The sequence below is a fragment of the Microcaecilia unicolor genome, chromosome 1, assembly GCF_901765095.1.
Source record: "Microcaecilia unicolor chromosome 1, aMicUni1.1, whole genome shotgun sequence".
NCBI lineage: Eukaryota > Metazoa > Chordata > Amphibia > Gymnophiona > Siphonopidae > Microcaecilia > Microcaecilia unicolor.
The window spans coordinates 209244292-209261607 of NC_044031.1; the positions used below are offsets into that span (position 1 = coordinate 209244292).

At 45.6% G+C, this 17316-nt stretch overlaps 1 protein-coding gene across 3 annotated transcripts in view; it reads right to left on the reverse strand.

Annotated features, from left to right (window-relative positions):
* The window catches only part of CDK13 (cyclin dependent kinase 13), a 297924-nt gene that overhangs the window by 54614 nt on the left and 225994 nt on the right, over positions 1 to 17316 (reverse strand). For all 3 annotated transcript variants that reach the window (XM_030203912.1, XM_030203919.1, XM_030203903.1), the window contains one exon: positions 4905 to 5036. In XM_030203912.1, the coding sequence (XP_030059772.1) occupies positions 4905 to 5036 (132 nt within the window). The remainder of the gene's footprint in view (positions 1 to 4904; positions 5037 to 17316) is intronic.

Genomic DNA, 17316 nt, shown 5'->3' on the forward strand with positions numbered 1-17316 from the left:
ATGTGTTTAAAAATTCTCTGCATTTCCTTGCTTTCTTCGTGGTTGACCCGATTAATATGAGGAGTGCGAGAGCTGGTCTTTATCGAAATATAGAACTGGTTGGACCTATTTCACATCCATCTTTTTGGAGACAGTCTGAATACTACATTAGGTCCTCCACATAGGAAGCTGTTGTTTTTGTAAAAGGCAATGAACTGGTACCACATAGCATCTTTGAACTTCAAGAACCCAACATGGTTCTGCTGCCTGCTGAAGAATGGAACTTCTCTGGCTAAGTATTAAACAAATCTTGACTGGGAGATGTCTTCCACAGGATGACTCTTACATGCTGACTTTGCTTTTAAAATGTATTCCATAGGAATAAAATACAGATCTAGAAGTCCTTAACAGCACAGAGTGATATTTCAGAACACGGGGAGAAAAATGTTAGATGGCCTCCTTGAGGCTCTGAATCTGAAAGAGTATTTAAAAAAAAGTGAGTCTCTATCTGCACAGTAATTATGCCAGTAGATTGATATGATGGTGCACTGGATTGTTGATACTGAATATTTAATACTAGTAAAAAAGGCCCGTTTCTGAAACAAATGAAACGGGCGCTAGCAAGGTTGTCCTCTAATGGCAATTATGTTTTTAAGGGAACTGTTAGGAGAGAGTACGTGTGAGAGAGAGTGAGTATGTGTGAGAGAGTGAGTGAGTATGTGTCAGAGAGAAAGAGTGTGTGTCGGAGAGAGAGTGAGTGTGTGTCGGAGAGAGTGTGTGTGATTGAGAGAGAGACAGAATGTGTGTGTCTGTCTGTGTGAGTGAGAGAGTATAGTGTGTGTCCCGTGTGCACCAATTATGCTCGCTCCCCTGCATTTATCCATTTGCAGCAAACGTCCTCTGTGCCCTGCCCCCTCCATCCATCCATGTGCAGCATCTCTCCCCTACCCCTGCCATCCATCGTGGTGCAGCAATTCTCCTCTGTCCCTTGCCCTCCCCCCCCCCCCTACATGTGCATCAACTCTGCATTCTCCCCTGACCTCTCCTCCATCCACCCATATCCAGGGCCCCCCTCCCTTCATCTCTCTCCCCTCTGAGTTCCAGGCCCCCTCCCTACCTCTCTCTGTGTGCCCTCCAAGTTCCAGGACCCCCTCCCCTTTGAGTTCCAGGACCCCCTCCCTCCCCTCCCCTTGCAGAACTTCCCCTTCCTCCCTACATCCCTCTCCTCCGAGGTTAACACCCCCCTCTCTCCTCAGACTTCCACGCCCCCGCGCCTCCCTCCCTCTTCTCTGCCCTCCAACATGACCTGTCCTCCGGCAGCCCCTCGCCTTCCTAAGTGCTGGTTGTATTTTTAAAATTCTTACACCTTGGGGTGCAGCGTCCACAGTGAAGGCTTCGCATGTGTCTCAGCTCTGCCTCTGGTCCTGCCCTCATTTCCTGTTTCCGGAAGGGCGGGACCAGAGGCAGAGCTGAGACACATGCGAAGGCAGTCTGAAGTGTCAACACCGAGGTAAGATTTTTAAAATTACAGCTAGCACTTAGGAAGGAGAGGGGCTGCCGGAGGACAGGTCGTGCTTGGAGGGCAGAGAGAGAGAGGGAGGGAGGCGCGGGGTGTGGAAGTCGGAGAGGGGGGGGCATGGAACTCGGAGTGAGGGAGGGCATCCTGCAAGTCGAAGGGGAGGGGGACTGTAACTCGGAGGGGAGGGAGGGAGGGAGGCCTGTAACTCGGAGGGGAGGGGCCTGGAACTTGGAGAGAGGGGAGGAGGAGAGGGGGGCCTGGAACTAGGAGGGAGGGGGAAGGAGGGGGCGATTCTGTAGTCACCTGAGACACATCGCGGCTCCCAGCTTCAAGCAGAAACATCTCCTGATGTCAGGCAAGCAGGGTTCTACTGCGGGGGAGTGACGTCAGGAGATGATTACGAACGCAGTGAGACACATTGGAACGTTGCAGGAGCAAATTATATTAGAAGTCTCTCCCATCTCCATCGCAGTGCTTGCATTTAACGCTATCGGAATTGCCACTGGCAGCAACTCACAAACGCAGCGTTCTGCTCCTGCACCTCACAGTTTCCCACCCCTGCGGCAGCGCTTGCACTTTGCTATCGGCACTGCCTGACAGCAATTCACAGACATGACACCGATGTCCTGCTCCAGGGCCTTCCCTCTGCCGTGTCCCGCCCTGTGTAAACAGGAAGTTGCATCAGCAGAGGGAAGGCCCCAGAGTAGGACATCGGCGCCGTGTCTGTGAGTTGCTGCCAGGCAGCGCCGATAGCAAAGTGCAAGCTCTGCCGCAGGGGTAGGAGAGGGTGAGGATTGGAAGACACGAAGCTGTTGGAACTGCAGGAGGGACTGTGCTTTTGGGTGGGCCCGAGGCAAAACTGGGTAGGCCTGGGGCCACCTGTAGGTACGCCCCTGCCAGAAAGAATGCCTATAGTACCTGTATGTAATATGTAAATCCCTTTGGTTGTACCACAGGAAGATGGTATACCAAGAATCTAAACAAACCACTTTGCCATCCTGGCAACACACAATGTCGCCCACTTGTTTGTCAGGTAAAAATTATTTCTATTTCATTTTAAAAGAATGAACATACTCCTATGAAGTTATTTTGTCGATAATTCCCCTTGAACAGAGTATGGAAAAGCAGTGTAGTTGCAACCAATTTAACCTATATAACAGAATTAATCATCCAAAAAAAAGGAAAAAAACCCACCAAAACCCTAATCTATTCCTAAAATACATATTTTTCAAAATTAGAAGTTGTATTAAGTGTTCCCTATTCAGACCTTATGGGGGTCATTTACTAATGGTTAGCACATGCTAACAGCATTAGTGTGTACTCTCTGCTGCAGGGTTAATTTTATTCTCAAGGACCCTGCGGCAGAGAGGGCATGCTAACTTAGTAAATTGCCTCCTTTGTTTATAAAGAAGACACTGTAGTCTAAGAGGCAGATGCACTAAAGCTTAATGAGCCTTTAATGACCCTCCAACGAGGAAATTTTGATCTGTTGCATGCATCGAAGGGCTTTTACCGAGGAAGCTAGCAGCTAACGAAAACGGAATGGAGATGAGCAATTAGTGTAAAAACCCCATTGAAACGAGATGCACTAACCTTTTCCGATTGCCTTTACGCAGGAAAAAGGCAGGAAATCTAACGAGAGGTCTGGACCTCTCGTTAAGACAGCTCTGTGCCAGGAAAAATCGTAAAGTGAAAAAATAAAACTTTGAGCCAATCCCAGCGCATTAGCAGAGCTAAAAGCATTACATATGTCCAAAAGAGCTGTGTTTAAGCTTAAAGTAAACGTGTCAGAAAACACATCAAATAACAAAAATAAAAAAAGGATCGGGAGGGGGCAAGGGCGCTCATCAGGAGCATCCTGTTTGGACGGCCATGCCCCCCCCCCCCCCCGCTGCTCCCCACTGTCCGCCACTCCCCCCCCCCCCCCCCCACGAGAAAGCGAAATTTTAGCAGCCCCGGTCTCCCTCCCTTCCTGTTCTTCTGCTTTGCAAAAGCTAACTCCGCCTCCCGTCATTCTTCCGCCCCGTGCCCCGCTGCCCCCCCTGAGGTTGACTACGCCGCTCCCCCCCTCCACTGAGACCCCCCCTCCCTATTACCAACCCGAGCAGCGCCTCTCACCTCTTTCTGAAGCGCTGCATGGGCAGGAAGATCTGTTGTGTTGGTCGCAGAGTCTCCATGATGTATCTTCTTCCCTGGCCTAGGCCCCGCCTCCTTCTGACGTAAGTAACCTACGTGTGGGGGGGGGGGGGGGGGGGGGGGGGGGAAGCGGCGGAAAGGGGGGGGTGGGGGGGGGGGGGGGGGCAAGGCCGTCCGTACAGGACGCTCCAGACGAGCGCCCTTGCCCCATCCTGATCCTTTGTTTTTGTATTTTGCTGACCGGGTAGCCACGTGTATGTGTTGTGGCTTTTTTTGTTTTGACATTTGCAGCATGCGCAGAGCAGCCAGCAAAACGCTTGGCTGCTCTGCGCATGATTTAGGGGCCGATTACCGACGTGTATTGTGATTCTTTGATACATTGTACGTTTCAATACCGATCTGAGCATGTGTGACTTTTTTTTTGGTGCATTCTTCGTTTTTTTAAAATCGTTAGGGACTTTAACGATTTAGATTTTTTAACGTTTGGTTGATGCATCTGCCTCTTAGGTAGTTGTGGTTCAGCCCAATTTCTGACTTGAATATTTTTCCTAGGGATAAAATGCCTTCAGAATGAAACATCTTTAAAGTTATCATTCCTGAAAATAGCCAAGATAAACTTTACAGAGGAATTACAAGCTTTTCCTGCAAAATTTCTGCTTATTTGTAATCCCTATTAAGCTGGATCTACACTGATACCTCTCAAACTACACAAAGTGAGAAATTCTAAGTGTACAAATGCCTTAGCTCAGTTGAATTTCTTCTATCTCAGCAAATGTATTCTACCATGTTTTATCTTTGAAACAAGGAAGAACATGCAGAACTTATGAATGGTCCTGACCTCCTCACCAATCTTTCTGTTGGCTGTGACACAGATTTGCACAACCTTCGGGCGGTGCAGGCCAATATTTTATGGAACACTGCCCAGATCGCAACCCCAAATGTGAGTTTTTGATCTACAGTTTAGGAAACTCTTAGTATCTGCCTGGTTTAAGATACTGATGAAAAAATTGATCATCATTGTAAGTCTTCTACCTTGCAGAGAAAAACAACATACGGAAAAAAAAACCACACCACCCTACGAAGGTCATATATTGTACAAAAATCCTTCTGGCTTGAAGCTGAGAGAATCTACTGCAAGAAGATATAACACAAGATTTCAACATTCCAGATGTTTGTATACTATGTTATAACACATTGCTAAAGTACTATCTTGTTGCAGATAGGCTCAAGTACTTTTCCCAAATAAACATATGTACAAATATACACTCACTCAGGTGGAGGCATTTTAGAAGGATCCACATCACGCAAAAATTCACAGAGCAGGGCCTGTTCAGCTGTACAGCGCTTGCTAGGGTCCAAAGCCAGCATATGATCAAAGAGATCCAGCGCATGTGTAGGAATACTGGGTAGAAAGAGAAAATATTATAAGAGGAAACCAATACAAAGTGAAATACAATTGAATCCCTGGATTTTAATAGCTATTAGGATTACAGTGATTTCATTCTATTTTTTTTTAGGACTTATTCTCTCTTTGCCAGCTTTCCCAAGTAAAAATAAAACTAGTGCCATGCTCAAATATGCAGCAACACAAAAATGGAAAGGTAAAATTATGTTTTACCTGATAATTTTCTTTCCTTTAGTCACAGCAGATGAATTCAGCAACTAGTGGATTGTGTCCATCTAGCAGGTGGAGATAGAGATCACTGACTTTCAACCCAGTGATATAGGACAGATAGCTCCTCCCAAAAGTAGGTATGTCTGCTACCAAAGCAGCCCACGAATCAGGCCCGAGCCCGCCCTAGTACCCCTGGGATGGGCCTGGTCTGACCTTGGTCCATCTGGCTGTCCTCTGCTCCAGGTACACCCCTTGCGCTCAGTCTTCCATGACCAAAGCCCAAAACGACAGGCAAAAACTACCCACCAGGTGTGCAGTCCTCTCAAAGGTGGAAGGAATAAATAACACTGTCAACCATCTTTGAATGCTACTTTTTTTTTTTTTTTTTTTAAATAGAATGCTACATTGTGAACCCATATAGAAAAAGAAAAGAAAATGCTCACATCATAGACAACATAGAGGGAAGGATGCTGGATTCATCTGCTGCAACTAAAGTAGAGATTGACACAGGGACGTGGACCACAGGTAACCTGGGGTAAAATTTTTTGTTTACAAAGGTTTACCACGGGTGCAGGAGCAAAATATTATACCGCCCCACAGGAGCGGTAAAAAGCCTTGCTCCCGTGGTAAAAAATAAAAACTGGGATTATTGCAGGTCCGGTGTCTCCTCCCTTCACTCAACGTGTAATTAAACTCTGAAATTCGTTGCCAGAGAATGTGGTAAAGGCGGTTAGATTAGCGGGGTTTAAAAAAGGTTTGGACGACTTCTGAAAGGAAAAGTTCATAGACCATTATTAAAATGGACTTGGGGACAATCCACTGCTTATTTCTGGGATAAGCAGCATAGAATGTTTTGTACCTTTTTGGGATCTTGCCTGGAAACAGGATGCTGGGCTTGATGGACCTTTGGTCTGCCCCAGTATGGCAAATACTTATGTCCCTCCCCTTCCCTCCTCTGCTGACTCCCACCCTTCTGATGCAACTTCCTGTTTCACGAAACAGGAAGTTACAGCAGAAGATAGGAGGAGGAAGGCCCCGGAGAAGGCCTATGGAGAATCTCCTTGAATTGCGATGGGGAGGAAGGTAATGGAGGGAAGAACAAAGGACGGATGGAGGATATGCAAGACCTGCGGTAATCACGATTTTTATTTTTTTAGGAAGGGTAGTGCTGGACCCGTGCTGGAGAAGTGGAGGGGGGGGGGGGGTAGTGCTGGACCCGTGCTGGAGAACGGGGGGGGGGGGGGGGGGGGGTAGTGCTGGACCCACGCTGGAGAATGGGGGGAGTGCTGGACCCATGCTGGAGAATGGGGGGGGGGGGGGGGAGTGTTGGACTCACATGGGAGAAGGGGGCAGTGCTGGACAGAAGGCTAGAACTGAGTGGAGGGAGGGCTGGAAATGAAGGGGCAAAGGCAGGGCTGGAACTGAGTGAGGAGCAGCAGCACTGAATGAAGTAAGGGAGGGCCAGAGCTGAAGGGGACAGAGGTGGCACTGGAGGGAGGGCCGGAGCTGAAGGGGACCAGAGGCAGCACTGGAGGGAGGGCCGGAGCTGAAGGGGACAGAGGCAGTGCTGGAGGGGAGGGAGGGTGAGATGCTGCTTGTAGATGGTACATGGACATAGAGGGGGCAAAGCTAGACATGGGAGGAGGTATATGGACATAGAGGGACAAAGCTAGACTAGGGGGGATAGGGACACAGGAGTGATGGCTGGACAAAGGGGGAGGGGGATAGGGACAGAGTGGTAATGATGAATGCTGGGAGACGGTGGACAGGGAAGCATAGGGGACAAAGAGAAGAGATATGCTGAACACGGGGAAAGATAGATACACAGAGATAGAAGATGGGTGGTGAGAATGGAGAAAAAAAGAAATGTCAAATGGGCAGGAGAACCTGGCAAGCGAGTTGAGAAGACAAAAGGAAACAGAAACCAGAGCCTGGGACCAAAATGATTTAAAAAATAAAATGACCAGACAACAAAAGGTAGGAAAAAATTTCTATTTTGTGATTAGAATATGTCAGATTTGAAAGGTGTATCCTGCCAGAGCTGGTGTTAGACGTGAATCGGGCCCAGGGCAGAAATTTGGGAGGGGACCCTAAAGCCCAACTACCAGGCCATGCATTCTTCAACTTTCAGCAGGCTTAGGGTTCTCTCTGGCCAGGGGGCAGTTGTCCTAGTTGCACTCCCCTAACACCATCCCTGGCATGTGTGATCTTTATATTTTGCCCTGTATAGGAGGAAATGCATCTCTTTCTATTTCTTTGGTATGGCTTGTTGGGATTTTGGTTTAATGTGTGTTCACCAATTCTGGTGAGCTACTATGTATTTGGCATATGTGTTCTGTGTGTGTGTGTCCGAGGTATACTGTTAGCACGAATTTTCTACGTAGCATTCTGTAGTAATTTGGCTTGTTTGGTTTTCTCAGTAGTAGAGGGGATATTTGTGACTTGAGGGGGAAGGGGAAACAGGGTTTTTTTTTTTTTTTTTTAAATCCTTTTTCTGTATTGGTTGTGATTTATAAAATTACAGTTGTACAGAATATAGTTTCTTTTTACATTTTAATAAAATGATTTAAATATAAAATCCTAACTGTTCGAGGCTTATGCGGATGGGATCAGACAGAGCTCATGGGGACGGGGATAAACTTTTTCTCCCCATCATTCTCTAAAGGAAAGAAAATTATCAGGTAAGACAAATTTACCTGCCTTGGCATCAGCAGCAGATGAATTCAGCAACTAGTGGGATATAGCAAAGCAGTCTCTAAAGGAGGGGATCTGACAACCCTGGGAAGAGCACCGTCACGCCAAACAGAGTCGCAGCACACAGCCACATCCAAATGATAATGTTTAGAGAAAGAATGCAGAGAGGCCCAAGGGGGCTGCCCGACAGATGTCCTACAGGGAAAAAACCCTGGTCTCCACCCAGGCCGCCGCCACTGCATGCATAGAATGCACACAAAACATCCCCAGAGCCTGGAGCCCCACCAGCACATAAGCAATCACCTCCTTAATCCAGTACACCAGGGTGGTCTTGGAGGTTGTGAGAAACTTTCAGGACAAACTTTGAGGACAAACAGATAATCCAAAGTAATCTGCTGCTTGGTGATGGTCAATCAGAAAGCTCCTGGGACACTGAATGTGACTCGGGTATACATTAAAAGTATTGCATACCATGCAAAATGAGTTTATCTTGTTGGGCAGACTGGATGACCCATACAGGTCTTTATCTGCCATCAATTACTATGTTACTATGTAATTGTCATGTGCAGAGAGTGAATCAGAACCTACTTATGTCCAAGAAGCGGAGGTCCACAAAGTCTAGCTGGTAATCCTCTGCCACAAAGGATGGAAGAAACAGCGTCTGATTAAGATGAAAAGCTGAGACCACCTTTGGCAAAAGACGGCACTGCGTGATCCTAATCCTCAAGTCCAAAAAGTGGAGAAAAAGATCTCGATAAGTCAAAGCTTGCAATTCAGACTCCCACTGCACAGTGGCCATAGTGACCAGAAACACCACCTTCAGAGTCAGACCCTTTAATGACACAGACAGCAAGGGTTCAAAGGGGGCCTTCTGCAGAGCATGTAGAACCAAATTAAGGTGCCAGTCTGGACAGGGAGGCCGCAGAGGAGGCTTGAGGAGACTAACTTCCCTTAAAAAAAAATGTACGACATCCAGATGAGCGGCCAGTGAAGACCGGTCTACTCTGCCCTGGTAACAAGCTAAGGCTGCCATCTGTAATCACAGCGAATTAAAAGCCAAATCTTTCTGCAGCCCCTCTTGCAAAAAAGCCAGGATCCTAGGCAATGAGGCCATCAGTACGCTGCGGTGGCGGCTAAGAAAGCGAACAGAATGTTAGGTATTATTAGGAAAGGAATGGAAAACAAAAATGAGGACTGAGGCAGGGAACTACAAGGTCCAGAATGCACTGCAGCAGCAAGAGAATCAGAGTCAGGGGGAGGATTCTAGGGAGGAGACTGAGAAGCCAGCAGTTGACTGGGAAATTGAACCAGGTGTGAGAGGGTTGCAGGCAGCTTTATTAAGAGAGTGGTGGAAAGCTGTAGGAGGAAGATGGAAGTACTGGGGAAGCTCTCTCTGGAAATGGTGACAGCTCTGCGAAGGAAAGTAAATTCTTTTGTTTGACTGTTTGAGTTTGAGGAACTGTCTAAAGTTTGAGAAGGGTTTAAGAAGCAGGCTCTGAGCAGAGTGGTTTTGTTATGTTTGACTTGAAGAAATGTTTATGTTAAAGACATTAATAAAACCCCTAATTGCAAGAAGCCTGGTGTTGATGAGCATTTTGTGAAGGGAGAAGAGGAGACAGAAAACTCCCCAGTGTTTGAGAGAGAATCCTGGGATGTACCAAGAAGGCTAGAGCCCAGCAGTGACCGTGTGTGGTGGAAGCTAAGCAGGGTCAGCCCTGGCTGGAGTCTGGAAGGGTGACCAGCTTCACAGGATGTTATAATGCCTTTGTATCGCTCCATGGTGCGACCGCACCTCAATTACTGTGTGCAATTCTGGTTACCGCATCTCAAAAAAGATATAGTGGAATTAGAAAAGGTGCAGAGAAGGGCAACGAAAACGATAAAGGGGATGGGATGACTTCCCTATGGGGAAAGGCTAAAGCAGCTAGGGCTTTTCAGCTTGGAGAAAAGATGGCTGAGGAGATATGCTAAGAGGTCTATAAAATGAGTGGAGTGGAATGGGTAGATGTGAAATGCTCGTTTGCTCTTTCCAAAAAATATTAGGACTAGACGCAATGAAGCTAGAAAGTAGTAAATTTAAAACAAATTGGAAAAAATATTTTTTCACTCAATGTGTAATTAAACTCTGGAATTCATGGTAAAAGCAGTTAGCTTAGCGGGATTTTAAAAAGTTTGGATAGCTTCCTAAAAGAAAAGTCCATAAGCCATTATTAAAATGGACTTGGGGAAAATCCACTGTTCATTTCTAGGATAAGTAGCATTGTATTGTTCTGTTTTGGGATCTTGCCAGGTACTTGTAACTTGGATTGGCCACTGCTAAACAGGATGCTGGGCGAAGGAGGGTAATGATCACCCCCTCTGCATAATCCTTTTATCCACAATCAAGACTGCTCAAGAACCAGACAACACCAAAACAGGAGGGGTCTTCCATGGGCACTGGACCCTGACAGCGCAGATCTGAGATCAAGGACAGTGGAAACGGATTGTCCACAAGTAGACGTACCAGATCTGTGTACCACCGACGCTGGGGCCAGTTGGGAGCCACTAGAATCACCAAGCCCCGATGCCTCACAATCTGATGCAGAACCCTCCCTATGAGTGGCCATGGTGGAAAAACGTAGAGAAGTTCCTCTGCCAGCCAGGGTTGAAGCAGCACATCTGCTTGACAATGGTATGGAACACTGTCGGGGACAGTTCCCATTTTGCCAGGTCCAGCAACGTCCGACAGAGAAAATCCACTTGCATGTTGAGGCTCCCTGCAATGTGAGCCACAGATAGAAATTGCTCTGCCCACACACAGAAAAGGCTTGCCTCCTCCCCTAGCACAGCATGTGCCAGTTGATGCAGTATATCTAGATTTTCAGAGAGCTTTTGACAAAGTTCCTCTCATGAGAGACTCTTGAGAAAATTAGAGTCATAGGATAGGGGGCAATGTTCTGTTGTGGATTAGGAATTGGTTATTGGACGGAAAACAGAGGGTAAGGTTAAATGGCCATTTCTCTCAATGGAGGAGGGTGAATAGTGGAGTGCTGCAGGGATCAGTACTGGGACCGATACTATTTAACATATTTATAAATGATCTGGAAAGTGGAACGACAAGTGAGGTGATTAAATTTGCAGATGACAAATCTATTCAAGGTTGTTAAAACACATGCGGATTGTGAAAAATTGCAAGAAGACCTTAGGAAATTGGAAGACGACATCCAAATGGAAGATGAAATTTAATGTGGACAAATGCAAAGTGATGCACATTGGGAATAGACCAAACCATAGTTACCTGATTGTAGGGTCTACCTTAGGGGTGAGCACCAAAGAAAAAGATCTAGATGTCGCTGTAGACAATACGCTGAAATCTTCTGCCCAATGTGTGGCGGTTGCCAAAAAAGCAAACAGGATGCTAGGAATTATTAGGAACAGGATGATAAATAAGACTGAGAACAATAATGCCTCTGTATCGCTCCATGGTGAAATCTCACCTTGAGTATTGTGTTTAGTTCTGGTTGTCTTATTTAAAAACAAGATACAGCAGAATTAGAAAGGTTCGAAGAAGAGTGAACAAAATGATGAAGGGGATGGAACTCTTCTCATATGAGAAAAGGCTAAAGAGGTTAGGTCTCTTCAGCTTGTACAACAGATGGATGAGGTCTACAAAAGTGAATCAATTTTTTACTCTTTCAAAAAGTACAAAGACTAGGGGACACTCGATGAAGTTACATAGAAAGACTTAAAACAAATAGGAGGAAATATTTTTTTTCACTGAAAGAATAGTTAGGCTCTGGAACTCTTTTGCCAGAGAATGTAACAGTGGTTAGCATATATGAGTTTAAAAAAGGTTTGAACAAGCTCCTAGAGGAAAAGTCCATAGTCTGCTATTGAGACAGACATAGGGAACCCACTGCTTGCCCTGGGTTTGGTAGCATGGAATGTTGCTACTATTTGAGTTTCTGCTAGGTACATGTGACCTGGAATGGCCACTGTTGGAAACAGGATACTGGGTGGGCTAGATGGATCATTGGTCTGACCCAGTATGGCTATTCTTATGTTCTTATACAGTTGATATACGCAACCGCCATCATGCTGTGCGAGAGTAGCCGGCTGGTCTTTCCCGAATCAGACCCAGGAATGCCGAATCAGGCTCGGAGCTCCAAGCGATTGATGAGCCACTGTGCTCCAATTGCGGACCAACGGCCCTCAGCACTGTGCAGGCAGTGGGCTCCTGAGGCTGGCATCCGTCACCACTAAGATCTACTGAAGAGAGGTCAAGGGCAATCTCTTCCGCAAATTGTCTTGCTGGAACAACCATCGCATGCTGAGGCAGGCTTGCGTGGTCCAATAGAGCCGCACCTGATAATCCTGTGACACCACAGACCAGCAATGCAACAGAGCATGCTGTGAGCCCTTGCCAAGAGCACTGCATCCATGGCCGCCATCATAGACCCCAGAACCTGCACATAATTCCACATGAGAGGACACGGCATCCGGAGGAGGGACCGAATCTGCCCCTGCAGTTTCTCCACCCGAGAATCAGGTAAAAACACTGAAGGGTATTGAATCAAACTCTGGAACAGTCCAACAACTGCGAGGGAACTAGATGGCTCTTGGCAAAGTTGACGACCCAGTTGAGAGATTGCAACGAGTGCACCACCCTGGTGGTGACCTCCAGGCTCTTGGCCTCTGAGGATGCCAGTATTTATTTATTACATTTGTATCCCACATTTTCCCACCTATTTGCAGGCTCAATGTGGCTTACATAATGTCGGAGTGACAGTTGCCACTTCCGGATCTGAAAAGTACAGAATGGTATAACATGAACATTATAAGGTAGATTACAAGGTGATATTGTAGTAATGTTCATGGGTGAAAGAATGATTTACATTATGCCGTAATGGCGGTCACCCTTTCCGGATCCGAGAGATATAAAGTGGTGTAGCATTGTTATTCGTGGATAACAAATTACAAGGTGGTATTGCATAAAGTTAGTAGATGTATTGTGTACTGCATATGCCTTGTAGCGCTATAGAAATGAAAAATAGTAGTAGTAGTAGATGATAAAGTAAGGTAAAAGGTAATTAGATAGTTAAATATAGAAAGTTCATTTAGGGTAAGGACAAAAGGTGGTGGTGCATAGCGCGTTACAAATGTCCGAATAGGTAAGGTAGTCCAGTGTTGGGGTTCGGCTTTGTTTAGTTTTGTTGATATTTCGTTGTCTGGTATTTAGAATGAATCATTGTAGTATGCTTTTTTGAACAGGTTGGTTTTCAGTAGTTTTCGGAAGATTGTTAGGTCATGCATTGTTTTTATAACATTAGGCAATGCGTTCCATAGTTGTGCACTTATGTAGGAGAAATTGGATGCATAGAGTGATTTATATTTGAGTCCTTTGCAACTAGGGTAATGGAGGTTCAAAAATGTACGTGCTGACCTTTTTGTGTTCCTAGTTGGTAAGTCTACTAGGTCTGACATTTATATCGGGGCTTCACCGTGAACAATTTTTTGAACCAAGGTACAGACTTTGAACGTAATACGTTCTTTTAGTGGGAGCCAGTGTAGTTTTTCTCTTAGGGGTTCGGCACTTTCATATTTCGATTTTCCAAATATGAGTCTGGCTGCTGTGGTTTGGGCCATTTGAAGTTTCTTGATGATTTGTTCTTTGCATCCAGCGAAAATGGAATTGCAGTAGTCTAAGTGGCTTAGCACCACTGATTGTACTAGGTTGCGGAATATTTCCCTTGGGAAGAAAGGTTTCACTCGAGTGGAACATTTTCTTTGTTGTATTTTTCGCATGAGTGTCTAGCGTGAGATTTCCGTCGATTGTAACTCCGAGAATTTTCAGGCCGTCTGAAACAGGAAGGGTGTATTCTGGTGTGTTTATAGTGGTGGGTTTGTTCGTGTTATATTGTGAGGAGAGGATAAGACATTGTGGGTTTTTTTGCGTTGAGTTTTAGTAGGAATGCAAGGAATGCATCCGCCCATGAATTTATTATTTGGAGGCTGTGTTTAATTTCAGTTGTGATTTCTGTTAGATCATGTTTGAACGGGATGTAGATTGTGACATCATCTGCGCAGATGTAATGATTGAGGCCTTGATTGGATAATGATTTGGCTAAGGGTGTCATCATTAGGTTAAAAAGGGTTGGTGAGAGTGGTAATCCTTGGAGTACTCCGCATTCAGGCTTCCATGGTGATGATTTGTTTGAATTTGATATTACTTGGTATGTTCTTGTGGTTAGGAAGCCGTTAATCCATTTAAGTACATTTCCTCCAATACTGAAGTATTCTAGGATGTTCAATAGTATTTTATGGCTGACCATGTCAAATGCGCTGGACATGTTGAATTGTAGGAGAAGTACACTATTGCCAGTTGCAATTGTTTGAATTTGGTAAGGAGAGTGATTAATACTGTTTCGGTGCTGTGGTTGGATCGAAATCCTGATTGTGATTCATGTAGTATTGATAATTTATTTAGGTAGCTGGTAAGTTGTTTGGTTACCAAACTTTCCATTAGTTTGACTGCCAGTGGGATGGATGCTACCGGGCGGTAGTTGGTTATGCCATCTGCTTTTTTTCTTTGGGTCTTTAGGTATTGGGGTGAGTAGTATATTTCCTTTATCCTTAGGGAAGGATCCCTGTTGTAGCATGTAGTTTAGGTGTGACGTGAGGTCTGTTATGAAGTGTTTAGGGGCTGATTTTATTAGGTTGTTGGGACAGATGTCTAATTTGCAGTGGGATTTAGCAAATCTGTTGATTGCTTGGGTGACGGTTTCGGTCAGTAAATCGAAGTTTGTCCAGGTTCTGTCTGCTGGGTATTCATCGGAGGAAGGGTATAGGCAGTCCATGAATATTTTGTGGTCGGTGGTATTAGGTGGTAGTTTTATGATTTTTTCATTGAAGTAGTCCACAAGGTTATCTGCTGATGGGGTGTCTGTATTTGTTGTGGTAACCGGTGTGGTGTCTAGCAGTTTATTCACAAGTTGGAAGAGTTTGTGCGTGTCTTTGTAATCTGCCCCTATTTTGGTTTTGTAGAATGACCTCTTGGTTTGTCTTATTGTGTATTTGTATTTTCTTTGCATTTGTTTCCATGCGTTAAGTGTGTATTCATCTTTCATTTTCCTCCATGCTCGTTCGAGTCATCTGACTTGTGTTTTTAATTTTTTCAGTTCTTCTTTAAACCATGGTATCGAGTTGTGTCTTCGCGAGGTTCGTGTTTGCAGTGGTGCTATTTTGTCTAGTATGTTCCTGCATCTGTTGTCCCAGTTTAGAAGATAGTGTTTGGAGTCTGTTTGTGCTATCCAGTCATTCTTGTAGATCTGTTGCCAGAATGTTTCAGGGTCTATTTGGCCTCTCGTAGTGTAGGTTGTGTGTTCTTGCTTGTGGTGTAAGTCTTTTTTTCGCCATTGTAGAGCTAGATTTAGTTTGCGGTGGTCTGACCATGGTATGTCTGTCCATTTTGTATCTGTTAGTATTAGGTTTGATTCTGAAAACAATTTGAGTGTGATGAGGTCAAGTGAGTGGCCTTTGACGTGGGTTGCTTGCATATTAGGGCAGTTAAGGTCCCATAGTTGGAGGAAATCCTTGCATTCACGTATATCTGTCAAATTCGTGTTTTCTAGGAGTAAGTTTATATCTCCTATTATTAGTATATTGGAGTTGGATACACAGGTATTCGATATGAAATCCATGAAATGTGGTTGGCATTCTTGCCAGTTGCCTGGTGGTCTATAACACAAGACGGCGTTTAGGTGGTGAAGCAAGGTGGTATGGTGAATTCTAACAGAGGCGATTTCAAGTTTTGGTGTTATTGACTCGGCTGTTGTTGTAACGGTGAAGTGGGATCTATAGATTAGTGCTATGCCTCCTCCTCTTTTTTCTTTTCCAGTGAGCGATTTTGTAACCTGGGGGCAGAGTTCTAAGATTATGGGGTCTTTGAGATCGTGGATCCAAGTTTCGCTGATGAATAGTAGATCAAGGTTATCTGCCGCAATCCAATCTGTTAACTACTGATCTGGTGTTTGTGTATCCCACTCAAATTGTTTGGTAGGGGTTAGTTGGGTTCGAGGTAGTGTTGATTTTCATTTGTTGTCTGTTCTCCTGTGGTGTGTGTTTGTTGTGTCCTTTCTTTCCCTTATATTGAGTTTGTTCGTGTGTAGTAATTCTTCTTTTGTTTTGGTTATTGTTGTTCTGTTGTGGTATATTGTATTTGGGTAGTCTGTCAAGTTTGATTATTGTGAATATGTTGTTGTTGTTGTGCGTGAGGGGGGTGATTAGCGCGTGGTGAATTAGGGATAGTGAGTAAATTATTAGGAATAGTTTAGTGGTGTTCATGATGGTGTTAGTTCAATTTGGGCTATTAGTTGATCGGGCATGATGATTGTGATTTTGGTTTTTGGACTAAGGATGGTGCTTGAGTGGTCTGGGTGGTTTGTCATTCTGTGGTGGTGGTGGGCAGATAGTTATGAGTGGCTGGTTTACTCACAGTTAGATGTGTGGTCCAGGAGCTGTATCAATGGTCAAGTGAGGTGGTGGATGTGGTCCAGGAGATCAGATACCTGGGCAGGTAGGGCAAATTAGGTTAGGCGATGGGAGAGTCCCGTTCTGAGGGAGGATGTTGTCTTGTTCAGATGTGCTGGACAGGAGTTTTTTTGCCTTGCAAACTGGCATTTGTTCTCATTCAGCATTCTTTCCCTCAGTTGGATGAGCCAAGGTGTTGCTCAGGATGCAAGGACTCTATGGGTCCGGCGTTTCATCAGGGTGCGTCTCGTTCGGGTTGGAAGTGACCTCAGTGCCCAGCCCTGGTCTCAGTTTTCAGGCGTTGAGCTCCCTCCTCCACTTTTCAATCAGGCCGGAGCATCGTTCGTTTCTCGGCTCCTGTCTCAGTTTCCTGATTCTAGGCAACGTATGCACGTTTTCGCCAGGTTGCTTTTTCGCTGGGCTCACTTTTTCATTCCGCAGGGGTTTGTCCTCAAGGCTCAAAGTCTCCTCTGGAGTTTGAGACTGCTGCTTCTCGGTGGTCCGCTTTGTTCGGTTTAGCGTACCACGTGATCTCCTCACCGTCCGAGTTTTGTGTTCCATGCACTGCTCTGGTCCAGTGAGGGACTGAAAATCGGTCGTTTGGCTTCAGGTAGCAGCAGGCTCTTCCATGGGTCGGTTCTGGATGTTAGTGGGATTTTCTTTTGATTAAATCCCCCCGACCCCAGCCCATGGGCCTAGTGCTGTTTCACATTAGGTTCTCCGTGTGGCCGGCTGCGGTCTCCTTCGTTGGATTTGGATGCCACTGCTGCTGCGATCTGGCACTAACCTGCCGCTCTGCTCCGATGTATAGTCCCGTCCTGTCGTACAGTCCTGTCCCTGCACGGGTTCTCTCTTGGTTCTCGGA